The sequence below is a fragment of the Palaemon carinicauda genome, chromosome 45, assembly GCF_036898095.1.
Source record: "Palaemon carinicauda isolate YSFRI2023 chromosome 45, ASM3689809v2, whole genome shotgun sequence".
In the NCBI taxonomy this organism is placed as follows: domain Eukaryota; kingdom Metazoa; phylum Arthropoda; class Malacostraca; order Decapoda; family Palaemonidae; genus Palaemon; species Palaemon carinicauda.
The window spans coordinates 27,049,834-27,069,654 of record NC_090769.1 but is presented as its reverse complement, the minus strand read 5'-3'; the positions used below and the strand labels follow the sequence as shown (position 1 = coordinate 27,069,654).

The following is a 19,821-nucleotide window of genomic DNA, read 5'->3' as shown; positions in this document are numbered from 1 at the left end:
GTGACCTGAGTCATTCTTTTTATGACAGAGTTTCCAAACTCTCGTTGTGTTAATCGTTCGCGCTCACACAACACAAGCTATCGTGAACCTTCGAGTGAGCGTAGCAGTCAGTTCTCTCACCAACCTTAGAGCTCTCGCGCGCATGGCCAAATTGGCGCGCATGACCGACTTGCCGTTCACGACCGTCTTGACGCACGCAAGCAAAATGGCGATCATGGCGCGCAGGTTCATCCTTTGGCGCGCCATATGCGCAAACATCCTGTTACTCACCATGTGCGCGAACATCCTGTGGCGCGCCATGCGCACGAAAAACACACTGTGCGCCATGCGCGCAAGCAACCTTATGCACTCCACGAGCGCGAAAAAGGCGCGCGCACGAGCTCCCTTCCGCCTACCAACAGTTCGGCGCAAGAGCGCACGACCATATTGGCGCGCGTGCACGACCATTTTGGCGCACGATCGGATAGAAGCGCACGACCATATTGGCTGGGATGCACGACCAACTTGGGGCGCACGGAATCGGTTGAAGTGCACGAATAACTCTTATGATCCTTCGAGGTCTCACAACGCAGTTCACGCTGAACCTTTGGGTTCTCGTGACCATAGCCATACTTATATGACATAGTTTTTCGGTCTCTCGTTGCGCGAAGTGTTCACAAGTGCACAAGAGGTTTACTCTCATGACAGAGTTTTCGAACTCTCGTCCCGTGAATTGTTCGCACGCTCCCATCGTCATCAAGAGTTTTACTCTGATGACAGAGGGATGCCTGCTGCCTAAGGGTTTACGAATCTCTACAGGTAACTATGACACAGTTCCTTTGGGTCCTGGTCACGTAACACGATTCCTGGAATTCCATCAGGAATCAGCGACAGAGTTCCTGCAGGTTCTCGGCACAACATCCCTTAAGGTTGTGAGAAAGGAATTCACAAATAGATTCTGAACCCTTGAGTTCTCATCCGAATATCTCTGCTTCCACGATTCAGAGTTTTCTGAAAACTTTATGGTCGACCCCCCCCCCCCCCTTCTACGGGATGGGTCTTCCAAAGGTGTGACTTAATACATCACTCTACACTCCCAGCTGATTACTATATCAGCTAGTCTGGTTTCGCCAGCACCGATCCTTTCGTTTTCAAACGAACCACCGTCATCTTTCCTCCGCCTTCCAACTTCGAGTGGTTTGGTTAGCAGATAAGAAATGAGTGGGGAATGAAAAATTCTTTACATTCCAGTTCATTTCCACTGGCAGGCCTTACCTGATTTAGACAGTAGTTTTCTCACTATCGAGAAAGCATTCGATGGCAACCCCTTTAGGTAAGCGGTTGATGGCAATTATGTCTGGCCTTCTTGAAGCAAACCCCCACATACGAGACTTCACCCTTTCTCGTTCCTGAGAAGTTTTTACAAAACTTTAATGGGTGTTAAAACTTCATGAAGGCCGTAAGCCTTCCCGGAGCAGGCACTCTAGCCAAGACAAAACCTTGAGGTTATTGTCTTAAACTCGGTTCTACCGTTTGATGAAGGCAGCCTCCCCCGTCATTGTACCGTGGGTATAACGACTTGCCTTTTTACACGATAGTCTTCCGAAACTTTTTATTCTATCCTTACAGGGTTATTGTTTCGAACAATTAGTCCCGAAGGAACATTGTTAGCTAACGTTAAAGAACGATAGCAACAGCGTGGGCATCTTTTCATTACGTTACGAACGTTTCAAACCCCGACCACGGGTAAACAGACATCCGTTTCTGTGTAATGAACCCTGGCTAGCCCCTCACATAAAGAGGAGGGGTAAACCAAAGGGGAAATGATCGCCTCTATAACTGTATATTTTGTTTGAGAACATGTTTGCTCTCATTCAAGAAAATATTACAGTTAGTCAACGATCAAAATTTTTTCGGCAATAATGTTGCGATTCGTCGCATATACATTATTCCCACAACTGGATTCATTGCAAACGTTTCCTGGAGGCTGAGAATACGCATGCGCTAGCGCAAATGGACACGTACATATATGCGTGCAAGCGATCTTTCTGCCAATAAGGGCTACATACATCTTCCAATTAGAACTCCGTTCTATTAAGTTGTATATTTATATCCCTTACTGAAACCAGGTTATTCAGTACATTACTTGGCTACTTTCCTGTAACCAGACATACGGCATTTACATTCTGCCTCCTTATAGGCATTTTTTCCTTTCCCCCGATCGGAAGTCTTAGTCTCCTACAAAGGCTTTGGCTGGAAACTTCTCATAAGCATATCTGTTCCCTAGTTGGGAACATCTAATATAAATGCTAGTTTACCAATCGGAGACGGAGAAGTACGAACGTTTTTTTGTCCTTAGAACGGGTAACCTCCGTTACGAACGTTTCCAACGTTCTCCAACTGAGTTCCGGACACGACTTTCAAGTCGAACTATTCATGTATGCTTGTCATGCGCACAGTTCGGTGTTACTACTCCGTAGTAGACTTATGCTCTTTTCCCACCCAACAATAGATTGAAGATACGTCTCAATCCCCTCTTGGGTTTGGTTGGATGCGTTCGGTGATTACCGTACAGTCTCTTGTCCGGAAAGCGATCTCTATGGAGATTCGCTATTATAACATGAGCTGTACTGATTAACTGGTTTACCGTTTGGTATCGGTCTTATTCGGCCAACCACACTGGATTAGTGGCAGTTGGAGGGAGAACAGGCTGTTCCCCTTCGTTGCAAGAACATGGAATTAGTTACACGTCTCGACATCCTAAGACCCAGAGCTCGTAACGTCACTGGCGTTGCTACGTCCCTGGCGTTCAAGAAACTACTCTGTGGTGCAGATACTTTTAAGTGGGCATGTGGAAGCGTCAATCGACCTTCACGGCCCACTACCTGCAAAGACATAACCCACAAGAACATGGAGACCTTTTCCATTGGTCCTGTGGTGGTTGCACAACAAATGCTCTAAACACCTCAGGCTCTTTGATGGACAAGTAGCAGAGGGTTGAGGGCTGAGGCTACCTGGATTAGTCTGGGGTGAATGAGTAAGAATGCCTGGCTCCTTTCTTCCTTTCACCTTCTCCCCTCTGGAGAAAACAGCTCCGCAAGCCTCAGCATAGCTGACCTCACCTCGCTGCAGGTAAGACCCATTTCCCTTGTGCCTCCTAAGTATAGAAGAATACTTTGTTACGTCCCCAATACTTTTTAGAGGGAGGGTATTTATTGTGTATGTTTACCACTAAGCCTAATGATATATAACTGGTAGTTGTGGTAATTGACCAGGGTGTAACTCAGTAGTGTGCTAATTGGTATATTCTACTTACATGTTGAGCTGTATAAGTCAGTTGGAAAATAAATGTACTCAAGTGAAGACCTGTTCTTTGCTCTCTCCTAGCCTTAATATATAAAAGTGGCGACGAAGATAAACTACCAATGGCGCAGTATCTTGGAAATATCACTGAGTACCAAACCGAAGAGGTCTTTGATGATTACATTGAACGTTTCGACCAATTTTGTCTTGTAAATGACATCGAAGATGACAGGAAAAAAACTTTATTTTTAACAGTCGCTGGGCCAAAGACCTATGGACTTATCAAGACACTGCTTGTTCCAAACAAACCAGCTGAGAAGACGTTCCAGGAACTGACAAAACTCATATCCGAGCATTTAACACCAAAGCCGATTATCATCGCTGAGAGATATAGATTCTACCAACTTAAACAGCAAGATGGCGAATCTGTCACTCAGTTTGTCACGGAACAAAGGAAGTTAGCAGAAAAATGTGAATTCAAAGGTTTTTTGTATGAAGTTTTAAGGGACATGTTTGTGATAGGACTTAGCAATCGTGTTGCTCAACGGAAGCTACTCAGTGAAACAGACCTTACACTCGAAAAGGCATTCAAAATCGCAATGAGCTGTGAAATGGCTGAGGAACAAGTACAGAACATCCATTCATCCGAATCCAAGGAAGTTAAAGTGGTGAAACCAACGTCCGAACAAATAAGAGAATGTTGGCGTTGCGGCAGAAATAACCACCGTCCTGATCGCTGTTTTTACAAAGAAACAGGATGTAGCATATGCACAAAAGGAGACATTTGCGAAAGAAATGTACGGCTGCTCCCTGGGATCATGCTCCGAAGGACAAACGGAACTTCAAGTATGGGAAAAAGGAGAAGTCGTCGTCAAAGGTGAAACATGCACAGTCAGTCACTGTTTCTGACACGGATTCAAGTTCAGAATCTAATTATACCGATATCATTCATGTTCGAATTAGAAACGTTCGCAACAAAATATCCAATGGAACAATAGGAAAAGTTCAAAAACAGCCTGGAAGATGTACAAAAACTCCTGAGATAATGGTAGCTGTCTCATTAAATGGAAAACAAATTGAGATGGAAGTAGACACTGGTGCGGCAGTTTCTTTGATACCAAAACGAATGTATCGCAGTCATTTAAAGAAGCATGTGGAGCTAAAACCTAGCAACATGGTTCTGAAAGCAATCACTGGAGACAACGTACCAGTAATAGGAATATGTTATGTTAACGTTCAGTATCAGGGCCAAAGGATTAAAGGATTACCACTCTATGGTGTGCACAGTGATGGACCAGCACTATTCGGAAGGGACTGGTTAGCGCATATTCGATTAGACTGGGAGGCATTGTGTATCAATAACATTGTAACAAGCAGAACTGATTCATTTAATGAATATCCACCAGTTACAAAGAATTCTTAGAAAACATGAGGCAGCTTTCAAATCAGAACTGGGAAAAGCGGTAAATTTTAAAGCTGAACTGCGCATCAAACCTGAAAACCAGTGTTCTTCAAAGCAAGGCCAGTTCCGTATGCAATTCTAGATGAAGTGAAGGAGGCAATTCTTAAAGAGGAACGGGAGGGAATCCTGGAACGTGTTGAATACAGTGAATGGGCCGCTCCCATTGTTCCTGTCAAGAAAGCCGATGGATCAATCAGGGTTTGTGGGGATTTTAAAGTCACAGTGAACAAGTACCTTGAAAATCCAGAATATCCAATGCCACGTATGGATGATCTATACCATAAGTTGAATGGAGGCATGATGTTTTCAAAAGTAGACTTATCAAACGTATATAAACAGATAGAAGTGGCAGAAGAATCATGAAAGTATCTGACAATTAATACCCCTCTGGGTTTGTTCCGCTATACTCGATTACCATTCGGAGTATCTTGCGCATCTCAGCTATTTCAATCAGTGATGGACATAGTCCTACAAGGAGTAGCATGTGCATGCAATATGGATGATATCAGCGTGACTGGCCATAATGATCAAGAACATTTGCAGAATCTAGATGACATATTGCAGAGGCTTGAAGATAATAGTCTCTGTTGTAACCTGCCTAAGTGTGCCTTTTTCAGACCATCCATGAAATGGCTGAGTTTCGTAGTAGACAAGGAAGGCCTGAGAATAGATGAGGAAACCACAGCAGCCGTTAGAGACGCACCACGCCCAACAAATAGAGCAGAAATGCAGTCGTTCTTAGGACTCATCAATCATTACCGCCGATATGCACCGAACTTATCTCCTTAGCTGCACCTTTATCCGAACTTTTGAAGAAGGATCGGAAATGGAGTTGGTCGTCGGAATGCGAAGAGGCGTTCACCAAAGTTGTAGAATTATTAACTAAAGACTGTGGTGTTTTGGTTCATTATGACCCTAGAAAGCCAGTGACACTAGCAGTTGATGCATCCCCAAAAGGGCTCGGAGCTGTTCTTTCGCATCTAACAGACGATGGTGAACAGCCCATAGCATATGCATCTCGTACATTAACAAAAGCCGAGGCGAATTATTCCCAATTGGAAAGGGAAGGACTAGCAATCATTTTTAGGATCCACAGATTCCATCAGTATCTATTTGGACGTAAATTCACACTGATCACGGATAATAAACCACCGAGTTTCATATTCAGTCCGAAAAAAGGCATTCCCATATTGGCTGCTGCGAGAATACAAAGATGGGCGATCCAGCTTGCTGCATACGATTATGACATTCAGATTCGTAAGTCAGAACAAAACTGCAATGCAGATGCATTGCCGCGGCTTCCGTTACCAGTAGAAGGTTTTGCAGAAGAATTTATACATTGGACATCTGAAGCAACTGAACTGAACATTGCGCAAATTAAAGCGCTTCCGATTTTGGCTAAACACATTGCTAGAGAGGTGAGACATGACCCTGTGCTGTCAAAAGTATTGCTATTTACCACTACGGGATGGCCAGATGCAGCAGATATCAGTAACGATCTCAAACCATTCTATATCCGTCGTGAGGAGATCACAGTAGAAGATAGTTGTTTGCTCTGGGGAGTTCGTATTATTGTTCCTAAAAAGTTTCAAGGACAGGTTCTTAACGATTTACACAGTTGTCATCCAGAGATTGTGAGAATGAAAGGATTAGCAAGAATGCACGTGTGGTGGTCCAACATTGATCAAGACATTGAATGAACAGTGCAGTCATGTTATGCATGTCAAGAAACGCAATCGGTTCCGCTCGTAGCTCAAGGAAATCCGTGGAAATGGTCGGCAGGACCATGGAAAAGAGTCCATATTGATTTTGCTGTCCCTTTCTTAGGCGAAATGTGGTTCATAATGGTGGACGCACATTCAAAGTGGTCAGAGGTCTGTCGTATGAGGTCAACTAGCACTACGCGCACAATAGAGGTGATCAGAAAGATCTTCGCACAACATGGAGTTTGTGATGAACTTACCTCGGACAATGGGCCACAGTTTACTTCAGCTGAGTTCCATGCTTTTACTGAAAGCAATGGGACCAAACATATCTTCACTGCACCATATCATCCAAGTACAAATGGTCAAGCAGAACGCTTTGTAAAAACATTCAAGACTGCATTCAAGGGTGGCATGAAAGCACGTAATAGCAAAGACAGTTCGCTAAATAAAAAATTTTGTGATTTTCTCCTCACGTACTGCACGACCCCGCATACCACTACCAAGCGCACACTGGCAGAATTGATGGGTAGACGGTTGAAAACACGTCTTGACCTACTGCGTCCAAACACATCGGAAAGAATTCAAAAGCAATCATCTGGTGACTTATTCAAGAAACCAACGAGACTAGTTACAATTGGAGATACCGTGTTAGCCAGGAACTATCGAAATAGAAAAGAAACTTGAATTTCAGGGATTGTGACTGAACGTTTGAGTCCATGTTCCTATCATGTTGCCGTTGGTGACATCATCTAGAAAAGACATATTGACCAACTGCGTCGAGTTGACGGATCGGCATACAGGGAGAACCCAGTTGAAATGTCAGCGGATGCATCGCAGTTCAATGTGTGTGGTGAGGACAGTAAACATAAAGCTGAAGAGGATAAAGCAATCACTGAACTGTCAGATAGCGTAAAAATACATGCTGGAAGTGGGGTTAGTAAACCAGCAGTGGGTAGGCCTGTCATAAATGCTCAGAACAGCGAAGGACACTTAAATGTACCCAACAACTAGGTCTATCGGAAGTTCTGATCACAGTGCAGTCTTAACAGATTTATCTATGCCAGACACTACTTCTATGCCAAGGAGATCTACAAGAAGTAGGAAGGTACCAACTTATTTGAAAGACTATGTAAAGCACTGTATTCAGAAATATGTGAAATAGCCACAAAGTGGTCAAGCCATCAGATCAAATGCCTAAAACAGTAATTTTAGTTATTTTCAGTGAAAGACATTTTGTTTTATTTACATTATTTTAATAGTGTTTATTGTTTTGTTCATGTTGTTTTGCTATTCGGTGATTGTTGTTAATCTTTTAAGTTAGTCTTTTCTAAGTTGTCAAGCAATAATTATTAGCGTGGAGGGAAAAGTTAATATTTTAAGTTAGTCTGTTCTACATTGATATTGTTAATATTTTAAGTTGGTCTATTTTGTTTCATATTTCCGAAGCAAAAGCTACTTGTACGAAGGGAAGAGTATTGTGTATGTTTACCACTAAGCCTAATCATATATAACTGGTAGTTGTGGTAATTGACCAGGGTGTAACTCAGTAGTGTGCTAATTGGTATATTCTACTTACATGTTGAGCTGTATAAGTCAGTTGGAAAATAAATGTACTCAAGTGAAGACCTGTTCTTTGCTCTCTCCCAGCCTTAATATATAAAAGTATTGGGTAAGTCTTTAAGAACAATAGGTTCTGTACTCGAGTTCCTATGTTAAAGACAAGCCACACTGTTAGTTCCACTCACACACAAGCTTCTGCAGGCCGCTATTAGTGCATTACCTCATATCGGCACTTGATTTTAATGAGGGTAGGGTCCCTTCTACTATTGATCACAGATCGAAATAGAGAGGACCCCGGGTCATGTCCAAGGCCAGTTGGTGAGGACTTCCTCCCTCCTAAGAGTAAGTCACCCTATTATAAATAGCGAAGGTTTGTATCTGTGTGGGAACAAATAACAAATTTGGAAATAATTTGTATTTTTCCTAACATACAAACCTGGAGCTATTTATACAAATTGGCCCGCCACCCTGTCCCCTGAGAAGTCCTGCCATAAAGCAAAGTGGTTACTCAACCGAGAGGTGTGAGTGAACGGGGTAGCCAGGCTACCCCACCCCCCACCCGCTAACTAGCGGATGGGGTAGTTATCCCTCACTAAAATTATCATGGCTCTTCTTTCAGCTGTGCCGAAAGTAATACCCTATTATAAATAGCTCCAGTTTTTATGTTAGGAAAAATACAAATTATTTCCAAATTTGTTATGTTCATTTTTTTTTCTTTTAGGAAATGAATGCTTATGGTTGTTAATGATGGATGTGAATAAGCAAGAGATTCATTTTTGGCAGGGGAAGGGTCGATGTTAAAACCGTTTTATGAGTAAATAGGCTGTAGATACACACTCCCTCAGTGTGTCTTGTTGGAGGCATGACCGTTTGCAATCATCCCCTTATGCCGAGTGCAGGTTGTTTCCTCCTGTGGTGTAGCAGGTGATCACTCTGAGGAGGGAGGGAATAAAGCCTTTGCTTTTGTCTGTATTGGCAATGCCCAAGAAAACACCAAAGAATTCTATCTATGATTCGCTCTCCTCTCTGGGTGCGTCTTTTCCCAACTCCCCTGTGAATGAGCTCCTGGTCAAGTCCCTGGGGGAGTATATGCGAGGTACAAGTATCCCTCAGATCTGCATCGGCGGGCTTTTCAGGATTGGGTGTTCTGGGGAAGCCCCAGTGTTTATTGCACCCCTTTGGAAACTGGAAATTTCACATGTCTTGCAGACTGCTGATGAGTATTGCACCCCTTTGGAAACTGGAAATTTCACCTGTCTTGCAGACTGCTGATGAGTATTGCACCCCTTTGGAAACTGGAAATTTCACCTGTCTTGCAGACTGCTGATGAGTTTAACCTGAGTTTTGGGCTTCATTGGGTCTTTCAGGTAGGCCCCCTATGACTTTGTTGAGGGAGCTGGTAGTTGAAGCTACCTCTCCCCAGTAACCCAGTGCCAGTGTACCACCTGGTGATGTCACTGGTGAAATCCTTGTTGGTATCCCCAATGTCATGGACCCCGGTGGTTCCCCCCTAAGACCCAAATGACTGTTGAGGCTTATGGAGTGACATCTGTGCTAGCATAAATAGTTCTGGCAGCGGGATATGGCGAGCCCAAAGTTTTGGTGTAAGTCGTCACAGGGGCACAAAATGCTTGTTGCTCCAGTGTCTCAGGGTTGTATAGTCAGGAAAAATAAAAATTACTTAAAGCAAATTGATTTTTAAGACAAAAAAAAATTTGTGAACAAAATTCTTACTTACTGTACATTTTAGTCTAATCAATGCTGCTCTTTTTGTAACCATACTTAAGATGCAAAATTATTTTCTACATGAAACTGAAGGAGTGCATGAGGCCTGCTGCCAATTATAGTGGATGATCTTATTGATATTTTGTAAAGCAATGTTTAAGATTTATGAAAAGATACAAAATAAGACAATTGTAAATGAATTATGCCAAAAAAGGTTGAACTATCAAAGGACTTATTGTATTAGCAATGATATATGTTCGCTTATACAGATTTATGAAGTATTTAGGTATCTTCTTTTTTTAAAGTTTTTATGTTTAAGTTAAATATATCTTTATTTGTGAGTATTAGAACAGTGTTTTTAATGGCTTTGTATATGTAGTTTATAGAATAGAGTAATAATTTTAGTAATGCATTTGTCATTTCTATTTTCATCTTTCTTTTGTAGGAGTCCAGAAAATCAGAACAGAGAATGATGGATGAGATGAAATTGAAATTTGATCAAGAGCATAATTTTCACAAGAAAGTTACTGATACTCTAAAAGAAGAACTTATAAAAATGTCATTGGAGGTAAGTTTTAACTTGAAAAGGGTTTTAGAGTGGATAACAGGTTTATGAAAGCATTGACTAAGATATTCAATAATTTCTAGAAATATGGCTGTGGATTTGAACATTTCATCATTAATTCGTAGAATCCAGGTTATTGATAGTTTATGTTCATTAAGCGAATGAGTTTTCAATTAAAAACTTTAGAAAAGCCCGTAAGAAGTTTAAGGTATAGTAAAGTTTTGAGCTAACAATATGTAAACTGTATGTTTGCAGGGTCTAACCCTATTTAAAGGATTAAATGTCACTCATGTATGGCAGAGGCAAGAGGCACTAACAATGCCCTAGCAGGACAATACTCTAGAGACTGAGCATCTAACATATGATCAATGTCCAAGCTCCCTCTCTGTCAAACTAGAACCAGGTTTATTTTACCCTAAGATACCATTGCTATGTACATTAACTTCAACTGAATACTATCTGTCTACCACTCAAGACATTATAGGTCATTATAGGCTAGACAGATGGGTACGAGTCCCAGTCTTCATTTAAGCTGGTTTTTCCATTACCTGGTCATGAGAGTGGTGGGTTATTATCTAATGAATCGTTGTTAGATTTATATCATAAAATATCTTCTTAAATTTGATTTGAGTATTGTTGTGGTCCTCAAGAAACCTTAATGTTATCATGATAAATATTTGCATTATCATTTTCGTAAAACCTCCTCGATGATAAGTTTCCCCACCTGAATAGTTTATTTGATGTCGAATAGAATTTTAAATTAGAATAGATTTTAAATTGAAATGTTTTTAATTCTTTAAATTTTAGAATGAAAAGATTAAGGACTCTACATCTCAGATGGAGAAAGAACTGCAAAAGTGTTATATGAATCAAGATTTGTGCAAATCATGGGACCAGGAAATAATTTCTCTTAAAACCCAGCTTCATGAATCAACATCCAGGCTTATACAGGAAAAAGAAAATCACCGTCAGTTACGTAGCAGCCTCACCAAGGAATTATTAAAGTTGAAGGATCAGAATAAACAAGAGGTAATTTTCCCCAATTTTTGTTGTTTGATTGGATTGGCAATGTATTAAATTCTTTCTAATAAACCCCTTATTGTATAATTTTAGATAAATATGGCTTCTAAATACTATATATGCACATTGTTTGTATACATCGAACAAAACTTTTATTCTGTGATGTCTGCTATTGTATAATTCTTTAGATGATTTTAATGCTCGAGTAATTTTTGCAGACTTTCGTGACTTCATTAAGGAACATCTAGTTTGCTTTGCACTTCATTACTTAGAGATGTCAAGGGCTTTTTGGGTTCTTATTAGACTTCAAATAGAATGCATTACAAATCTTATCTTATTTACCATAGAGTGCCACAGATGGCATTGCTAACTGTAATGTACTATAGGGGGAAAGAGTGAGAATTATTTTATTTATTTAATGTTAAGAAGTCGTAAAGAGGAGGCTTCAGTGATGAAGCAAGGTGAAACCAGGTAAGTATGCAACAATAGATTTTTTTCAATATTAAACTTACCCGATAATCATGTAGCTGTCAACTCCGTTGCCCGACAGAATTCTACGGGAGGGATACGCCAGCTATCACTATACTAGAAGGGGGTGTACTCACCAGCGCCACCTGTGGCCAGGTACTGCAGTACTTCTTGTTGACACCACCTCACTTTGTCCTCTGTCGTGCTTCCGGCAAGACATTCTGGGATACGCTTATGATTTTGGAGTATTGTTCACGGTTTTTGGTGAAGTATTTCTCTAAGATTTCAGCTTTTGCTATACTGGAAACTTTTCTAAATAACTTAGATAGCTTTTATTTGGTTTTGATTAATGGTTAACGATCTTTTTACTTAATTTGGAATCCCCCTTGACTAACTCTTTGATTCAAGATGTCTGACCTTTCACAAGCCCCACCCCATAGACGATGTAGGTCTTGTAATAGGCGTGTTCCGAAGGCCTCGGTTGATCCTCACACCGCTTGTTCTGACTGTAGGGAAAGACCCTGTCAGTTGGAAGATCGATGTGAGGAATGCGCCGGACTTTCGGAACTTGAATTTGTTCGATTCCTGAAATATTCAACCAAGTTAGAGAGAGAGAGAGAGTTAGGAGGAGTTCTTCTCGCTCTTCACTTTTTTCCTCACCTCATGATCCTCAACCTTTTCCTCCCCCTGTAGTGGCTACCCCCGAACCTTCTATTTGTGCTCAACCTGATATGTCCGATGTTTTGCGTGCCATTCAGGCTTTAGGTGACAAAGTGGAATCGGTGGTTAGTGACCATAAGTCTCTTATGGCAGAAGTCAAAGAACTTAAGGTCAAAAGTGCAGTGGGAGGTGATAGTGCCAGTGCGGTGCCAAGTGCTAGTGTCAGTGCGGTGCCAAGTGCTAGTGTCAGTGTCAGTGTGGTGCGTGAGGGTACTTCTGTGCGTGCCAGTCGTCCTCCCAGTCCGGGACCTCTTGCAAGCTCCCAAGCCCAGGGGAGAAGCAATGTCAAAGGGCAAAAGGGTTCGGCAGGCCTTGATCGGCGCACAGAAGTATCCTCGGTGGTTGCGGGCGTGTCTTACAGAGACCGTCACTCCCACCCGCAGACGATTGAGCCCGTCTTTTACTCGTCTGCAGAAGAAATGTCAGGGAGAAAACGCTGGACTCAGGTCTCAAGACCTCTCAAACGCAAAGTCCAGACCTCAAGAGCTCTACAACCTGGTTGCAGTCATTGGATTAGCTCTGACTCTCCGCAGTCATCAGGTGACTGCACACCTCCTAAGAGAGGTAAGGTGATGCCGCAACAGACCTCATCTTCTGTTAAGGCTTTGCCTCAGCAGACCTTAGCGTCTGTCGACCCCAAGATGACTTTGCTGCAGTCCATGCAGTCACAGCTTGCGGTCTTAATGCGTGAGTGTCAGGCTGAGAAGGTTACACCTCCTCCTGCGATCGCTCCACCTCACCGCAGTCCAGTCTGCCAGGCGTACGATGTTGAGGTTCCTCAGGATACCTTACCGCGTACTGAGTTGCCAGTTACCAGCGGTGTGCAGCAACCTCCGCCTTCCTTAAGGCAACCTCAGCAATGGGAGCAGGAGTCTTATGCCTTACTTCCTCCGCTTCCGCTTGCGGTTCCACCAGCGAGGCAACAATCTCTTGAGGTACGACAACCTCTTCCATCCATGAGGCAGCCACCTCAGCACTCGCTGCAGCGACCTCAACCCTCCTCAAGGCGAGAGCCTCAACTCCTTAGGCTAGCACCTCAGGAACCTCAACCCGCGAGACAAGAACTGCGTTCTGCGCAGCCGCTACCTCAACTCTCGCAGCTCACACCTCAGGAACCTCAACTCGTTCCTCAGGAACCTGCTACTGCGCATCCGCAACCCTTACAGCAAGCGCAACTCTTGAGACAAGACTCATGCTAGGAGTCAGCCACCTCAACCCATGCGCCTACCTCCCTCTACTCTTCTTGACCAGTCTTTGCAGCCTGAACCTCAGGTTTTAACTCAGCAACAGAGACTTGAGGATGAAACCACAAGCGTTTATGCACCCGCTTGTTCAGATTCTGCTGTTCAGCATACCACTGTTACATTACCTCTCACTTCGCTACACTCTGGTGATGAGGTTTCTGAGGAGGAAGCTGCGCACCTGGATCCCTCATCAGACGTGGAAGAACCCAAGTCTTCTCCTCTACCCATTGACTTTCGTAAGGTCTTGGCTCTTTTCAGAGAGGTATACCCGGACCATTTTGTTTCTGCTACCCCCCGCTCTCCTCCATCTGAGTTTTCGCTGGGCATGCAACCTGTTAAGTCAACTTATACTAAGCTCGTCTTTGCTAGGTCATCTAAGAGAGCTTTAAGAATATTAGGGGAGTGGTTGCAGTCTAAACAGCAACTAGGGAAGACTTCCTTTATGTTCCCACCTACTAAGCTCACTTCTAAGGCGGGTGTATGGTATGCCACAGGAGAGGAACCAGGCTTGGGAGTTCCTGCCTCTGCCCAGGCTGACTTCTCAAGTTTGGTCGACTCTCCTCGTAGATCAGCAATGAGGCGCTCTAAGGTTTGCTGGACCTTCTCCGATTTAGACCACTTCCTAAAAGGTGTATTTCGTGCCTTTGAGATGTTCAATTTTCTAGACTGGTGCCTGGGGGCCCTGAGCAAGAAGACCTCCCCTGCGGACAAGGACTCGGCCATGCTTTTAATGTCCTGCATGGATAAAGCAATTCGGGATGGGTCTGGCGAGCTTGCTTCAATGTTTGTGTCAGGAGTTCTTAAGAAAAGGGAGCAACTTTGCACCTTTCTTTCTTCCAGCATCACACCTTGTCAAAGGTCTCAACTCCTTTTTGCTCCGCTTTCTAAGTTCTTGTTTCCCGAAGAGCTTATCAAGGATTTGTCTGCGGCCCTGATTCAGAAGGACACTCATGATCTTGTGGCCTCTTCAGCTCGTAAGACTAAGGTTGCTCCCTCAGTTCCCAGGACTTACCGCACCCCAGTGGCTGATACTCCTGCTACAAGGTTTATTCCGCCCTTTCGTGGCAGAGCCCCCAGCCGAGGAAGCTCCCGTCCAGACTCTTCCAGGAGCAGGTCTAGGAAAGGTCCCAAGACTTCAAAAGGCAAACACTGACTCTCCTCCTCTCCAGACAGCAGTATGAGCCAGACTCAAGACCTTCTGGCAAGCTTGGGAAAGGAGAGGTGCAGACGCCCAGTCTGTCAGGTGGCTAAGGGAGGGTTACAGGATTCCATTCTGCCGCAAACCCCCTCTGACCACTTCTCCCAACTACAAGGAAAAGGACAAGAGGCTAGCGTTGCACCAGGAGGTGTCGCTCCTGTTACAGAAGAAGGCAGTGGTTATAGTCCGGGACCATCAATCCCCGGGCTTCTACAACCGTCTCTTTCTGGTGGCCAAGAAGACAGGAGGTTGGAGACCGGTGCTGGACGTCAGCGCGCTCAATGCTTATGTCACCAAGCAGACGTTCACTATGGAGACGACGAAGTCGGTCCTAGCAGCGGTCAGGCAGGAGGACTGGATGGTCTCGTTGGATCTGAAAGACGCTTACTTTCACGTTCCTATTCATCCAGACTCCCAACCTTTCCTGAGATTCGTTTTTGGAAAGGTTGTGTACCAATTCCAAGCCCTGTGTTTTGGCCTAAGCACAGCTCCTATGGTGTTTACGCATCTGATGAGGAATATTGCAAAATTCCTCCACTTATCGGACATCAGAGCCTCCCTTTATTTAGACGACTGGCTGTTGAGAGCCTCCACGAGTCGTCGCTGTCTGGAGAGTCTCAACTGGACTTTAGACTTGATCAAGGAACTGGGTCTGTTAGTCAACTTAGAAAAGTCCCAGCTCATTCCCTCCCAATCCATAGTTTACCTGGGAATGGAGATTCGGAGTCAGGATTTTCGGGCTTTTCCATCGGCCCCAAGGATAAGCCAAGCCCTAGATTGCATCCTGAGCATGCTGAAGAGGAACAGTTGCTCGGTGAGACAGTGGATGAGTCTCACAGGGACCCTGTCATCATTAGCCCTGTTCGTCGAGTTAGGGAGACTCCACCTCCGCCCTCTCCAATTCCATCTAGCAGCTCATTGGGACAAGGATTTGGCGCTCGAAGTAGTCTCTATCCCGGTCACCAAAGAGATGAAGACCACTCTCTTGTGGTGGAAGACCAACCTCCTTCTCAAGGAGGGCCTATCGTTAGCGATTCAGACCCCCAATCTTCATCTCTTCTTGGATGCTTCAGACTCGGGCTGGGGCGCGACCTTGAACGGACAGGAATGCTCGGGAACGTGGAACAGGGAACAGGAAACGCTCCACATCAACTGCAAGGAGCTACTGGCAGTTCATATGGCCCTAATGAACTTCAAGTCCCTCCTGCTAGGCAAGGTGGTGGAGGTGAACTCCGACAACACCACAGCCTTGGCTTACATCTCCAAGCAGGGAGGGACCCATTCGAGGAACCTGTACGAGATAGCAAGGGACCTCCTCATTTGGTCAAGAAGTCTAAACCTCACTCTAGTAACGAGGTTCATTCAGGGCAACATGAACGTCTCAGCAGATCGCCTAAGCAGAAAAGATCAAGTCATCCCCACGGAATGGACCCTTCACAAGAGCGTGTGCAACAGACTTTGGACCTTGTGGGGTCAGCCTACGATAGATCTGTTTGCCACCTCCATGACCAAGAGGCTTCCTTTGTACTGTTCCCCAGTTCCAGACCCAGCAGCAGTTCATGTGGATGCTTTTCTGCTGAATTGGTCCCATCTCGACCTTTACGCATTCCCACCGTTCAAGATCATCAACAGAGTCATTCAGAAGTTCGTCTCGCACGAAGGGACACGGCTGACGCTGGTTGCTCCCCTTTGGCCTGCAAGAGAATGGTTCACAGAGGTACTACAATGGCTGGTCGACGTCCCCAGGACTCTCCCTCTAAGAGTGGACCTTCTACGTCAACCTCACGTAGACAAGGTGCACCCAAACCTCCACGCTCTTCGTCTGACTGCCTTCAGACTGTCGAAAGATTCGCTAGAGCTAGAGGCTTTTCGAAGGAGGCAGCCAGTGCGATTGCCAGAGCAAGGAGGGTATCCACTCGTAGAGTCTACCAATCCAAGTGGGAAGTCTTCCGAAGCTGGTGTAGAGCCAATGCAGTTTCCTCCACCAATACCTCTGTAACCCAAATAGCTGACTTCCTTTTACATCTAAGGAATGAGAGATCCCTTTCGGCTCCTACGATTAAAGGGTACAGAAGTATGTTGGCTTCAGTTCTCCGCCACAGAGGTTTGGACCTTTCTTCCAACAAGGACCTTCAAGACATCCTTAAGTCTTTTGAGACTTCTAAAGAACGTCGTTTACCCACTCCAGGCTGGAATCTAGACGTAGTCTTAAGGTTCCTTATGTCTCCTAGGTTCGAACCTCTCCAGTCAGCTTCCTTCAAGGACCTTACCCTCAAGACTCTTTTCCTCGTATGCCTTGCAACAGCTAAAAGAGTCAGTGAGGTTCATGCCTTCAGCAAGAACATTGGGTTCACATCCGAATCTACAACTTGTTCTTTACAGCTCGGATTTTTAGCTAAGAATGAACTTCCTTCACGTCCTTGGCCTAGATCGTTTGAAATTCCTAGCCTTTCCAACATGGTAGGTAACGAGCTAGAAAGAGTTCTTTGCCCTGTCAGAGCTCTGAAATATTATCTTAATAGGTCAAAACCTATACGAGGACAGTCAGAAGCTTTATGGTGTGCAATCAAGAAACCTTCGATGCCCATGTCCAAAAACGGAGTTTCGTATTATATAAGGCTTCTGATTAGAGAAGCCCATTCTCACATGAAGGATGAAGACCTTGCTTTGCTGAAGGTAAGGACCCACGAAGTGAGAGCCGTAGCCACTTCGATGGCCTTTAATAAGAACCGTTCTCTGCAGAGCATTATGGATGCAACTTATTGGAGGAGCAAGTCAGTGTTTGCATCATTTTATCTTAAAGATGTCCAGTCTCTTTACGAGAACTGCTACACCCTGGGACCATTCGTAGCAGCGAGTGCAGTAGTAGGTGAGGGCTCAGCCACTACATTCCCTTAATCCCATAACCTTTTTTTTAACCTTTCTCTTGAATGCTTTTATTGTTGTTTTTTGGGTTGTTACGGTAGGCTAAGAAGCCTTCCGCATCCTTTTTGATTTGGCGGGTGGTCAATTCATTCTTGAGAAGCGCCTGGGTTAGAGGTTGTGTAGAGGTCCTTTAGTATGGGTTGCAGCCCTGTATACTTTAGCACCTTAGAGTTGATTCAGCCTCCTAAGAGGAACGCTGCGCTCAGTAAGGAAGACGAACTTAATAAAGGCAGAGTAACGGTTCAAGTCGACTTCCTTACCAGGTACTTATTATTTCATTGTTATTCTGAAATAACTGATTATATGAAATACGGGATACTTAGCTATCCTTTAGTCATGTACACTTGTTTTCACCCACCCCCCTGGGTGTGAATCAGCTACATGATTATCGGGTAAGTTTAACCCTGGATAGGTACGGTGGGTCGTTTGCGACCCCGAGCGTCAAAAAAAAACCGGTTTTTCTTACGTGACTCACCCCTGTGACGGAATTTGTGGGTGATCGACCTGCAGGAGGTGTCTCCCCTACACGCTCTAGTAGTGTCCAGATGTGCATTGCTGTAGCTGTACTCCTTCCCCGATTTCTGAGACGCGTCGGGGTCGTTCGCGTCCGAGTTTACCCTTCTGAGGTAGTTTGCATAATTATCAAAGTTATTACGTATTATGAAATTGTCGTAGAATGGTGCAACTTGTATAGGTTATCAGTTGTGGAAAGTCTTGGTGGATTGTTTGGCTACCATGTGCATGTTTTTTTTTTTAGTTAAAATGTCGTTCATCACCACGAGGACCATTTTACCGCGAGTGCCCCTTTTTCATTTTTTTTCACTTTTTTGCCAAGTCATTTTTCCGTAAGATATTGCCAAATAGTGTCGTAAAACTTTTGCTTGTTTAGTGTTGGAAAGTGTGTCTAGATGATCTGGCTACCAATGCATGACTTTGTTTTTGTCAGATACGACGTAGTTATTGGTATATTGGGTATTTAACTGCGGTTACCAATTTCTGTTTTTTTTTTCAATATTTGTAAAAATTACTACGTAGTAAGGAATTGCCGTATATTATTCATTTTTTTTTTCATGTTTATGTGTTAGAAAGTGTGCCTTGATGGTTGGGCTAACACGTGCATGTCTTTTTTTCATCTGAGATGTCGTATATTAGAATGTCGGGCATTTTACCGCGAGTGTCCCTTTTTATTTTTTTTTAATTTTTTTGCCAAGTCATTTTTCCGTAAGATATTGCGAAATAGTGTCGTAAAACTTTTGCTTTTTTAATGTTGGAAAGTGTGTCTAGATGATCTGGCTACCAATGCGTGATTTTGTTTTTGTCAGATACGACGTAGTTATTGGTATATTGGGTATTTAACTGCGGTTGCCAATTTCTGTTTTTTTTTCAATATTTGTAAAAATTTACTACGTAGTAAGGAATTGCCGTATATTATTGATTTTTTTTTCATGTTTATGTGTTAGAAAGTGTGCCTTGATGGTTGGGCTAACACGTGCATGTCTTTTTTTTTTTATCTGAGATGCCGTATATTAGAATGTTGGGCATTTTTCCGCGAGTGCCCCTTTTTATTTGTTTTGCATATTTTTGCTTAGTCATGTTACCGTAAGGAATTGGCAAGTAGTGTCGCAAAACTTATATTTTTATAGTGTTAGAAAGTGTTTCTAGATGATCTGGCTACCCATGCCTATTTTTTTTTAGCCAGATATGGCGTATATATAAGTATGTATTCGATTTTCCTGTGATTGCCATTTTTTCGTTTTTTCCCATTTCTTTCAAAATTACTACGTACTAAGGAACTATCACAGAGTAATATTTCATTTATATGTTTATTTGTCGGAAAATATGCCTTGATGGTTTGCCTAGCACGTGGCTGAAATTTTTTTTTTCTGAAATGCCGTATATTAGAATGGCCATTTTTCCACGAGTGCCCCTTTTTATTTGTTTTGCAT

At 43.5% G+C, this 19,821-nt stretch overlaps 1 protein-coding gene across 4 annotated transcripts in view; it reads left to right on the top strand.

Annotated features, from left to right (window-relative positions):
- LOC137634979 (uncharacterized) overlaps positions 1-19,821 on the top strand; it is a 205,253-nt gene that overhangs the window by 131,333 nt on the left and 54,099 nt on the right. For all 4 annotated transcript variants that reach the window (XM_068367575.1, XM_068367578.1, XM_068367577.1 and 1 more), the window contains exons 7-8: positions 10,181-10,303; positions 11,108-11,329. In XM_068367575.1, the coding sequence (XP_068223676.1) occupies positions 10,181-10,303; positions 11,108-11,329 (345 nt within the window). The remainder of the gene's footprint in view (positions 1-10,180; positions 10,304-11,107; positions 11,330-19,821) is intronic.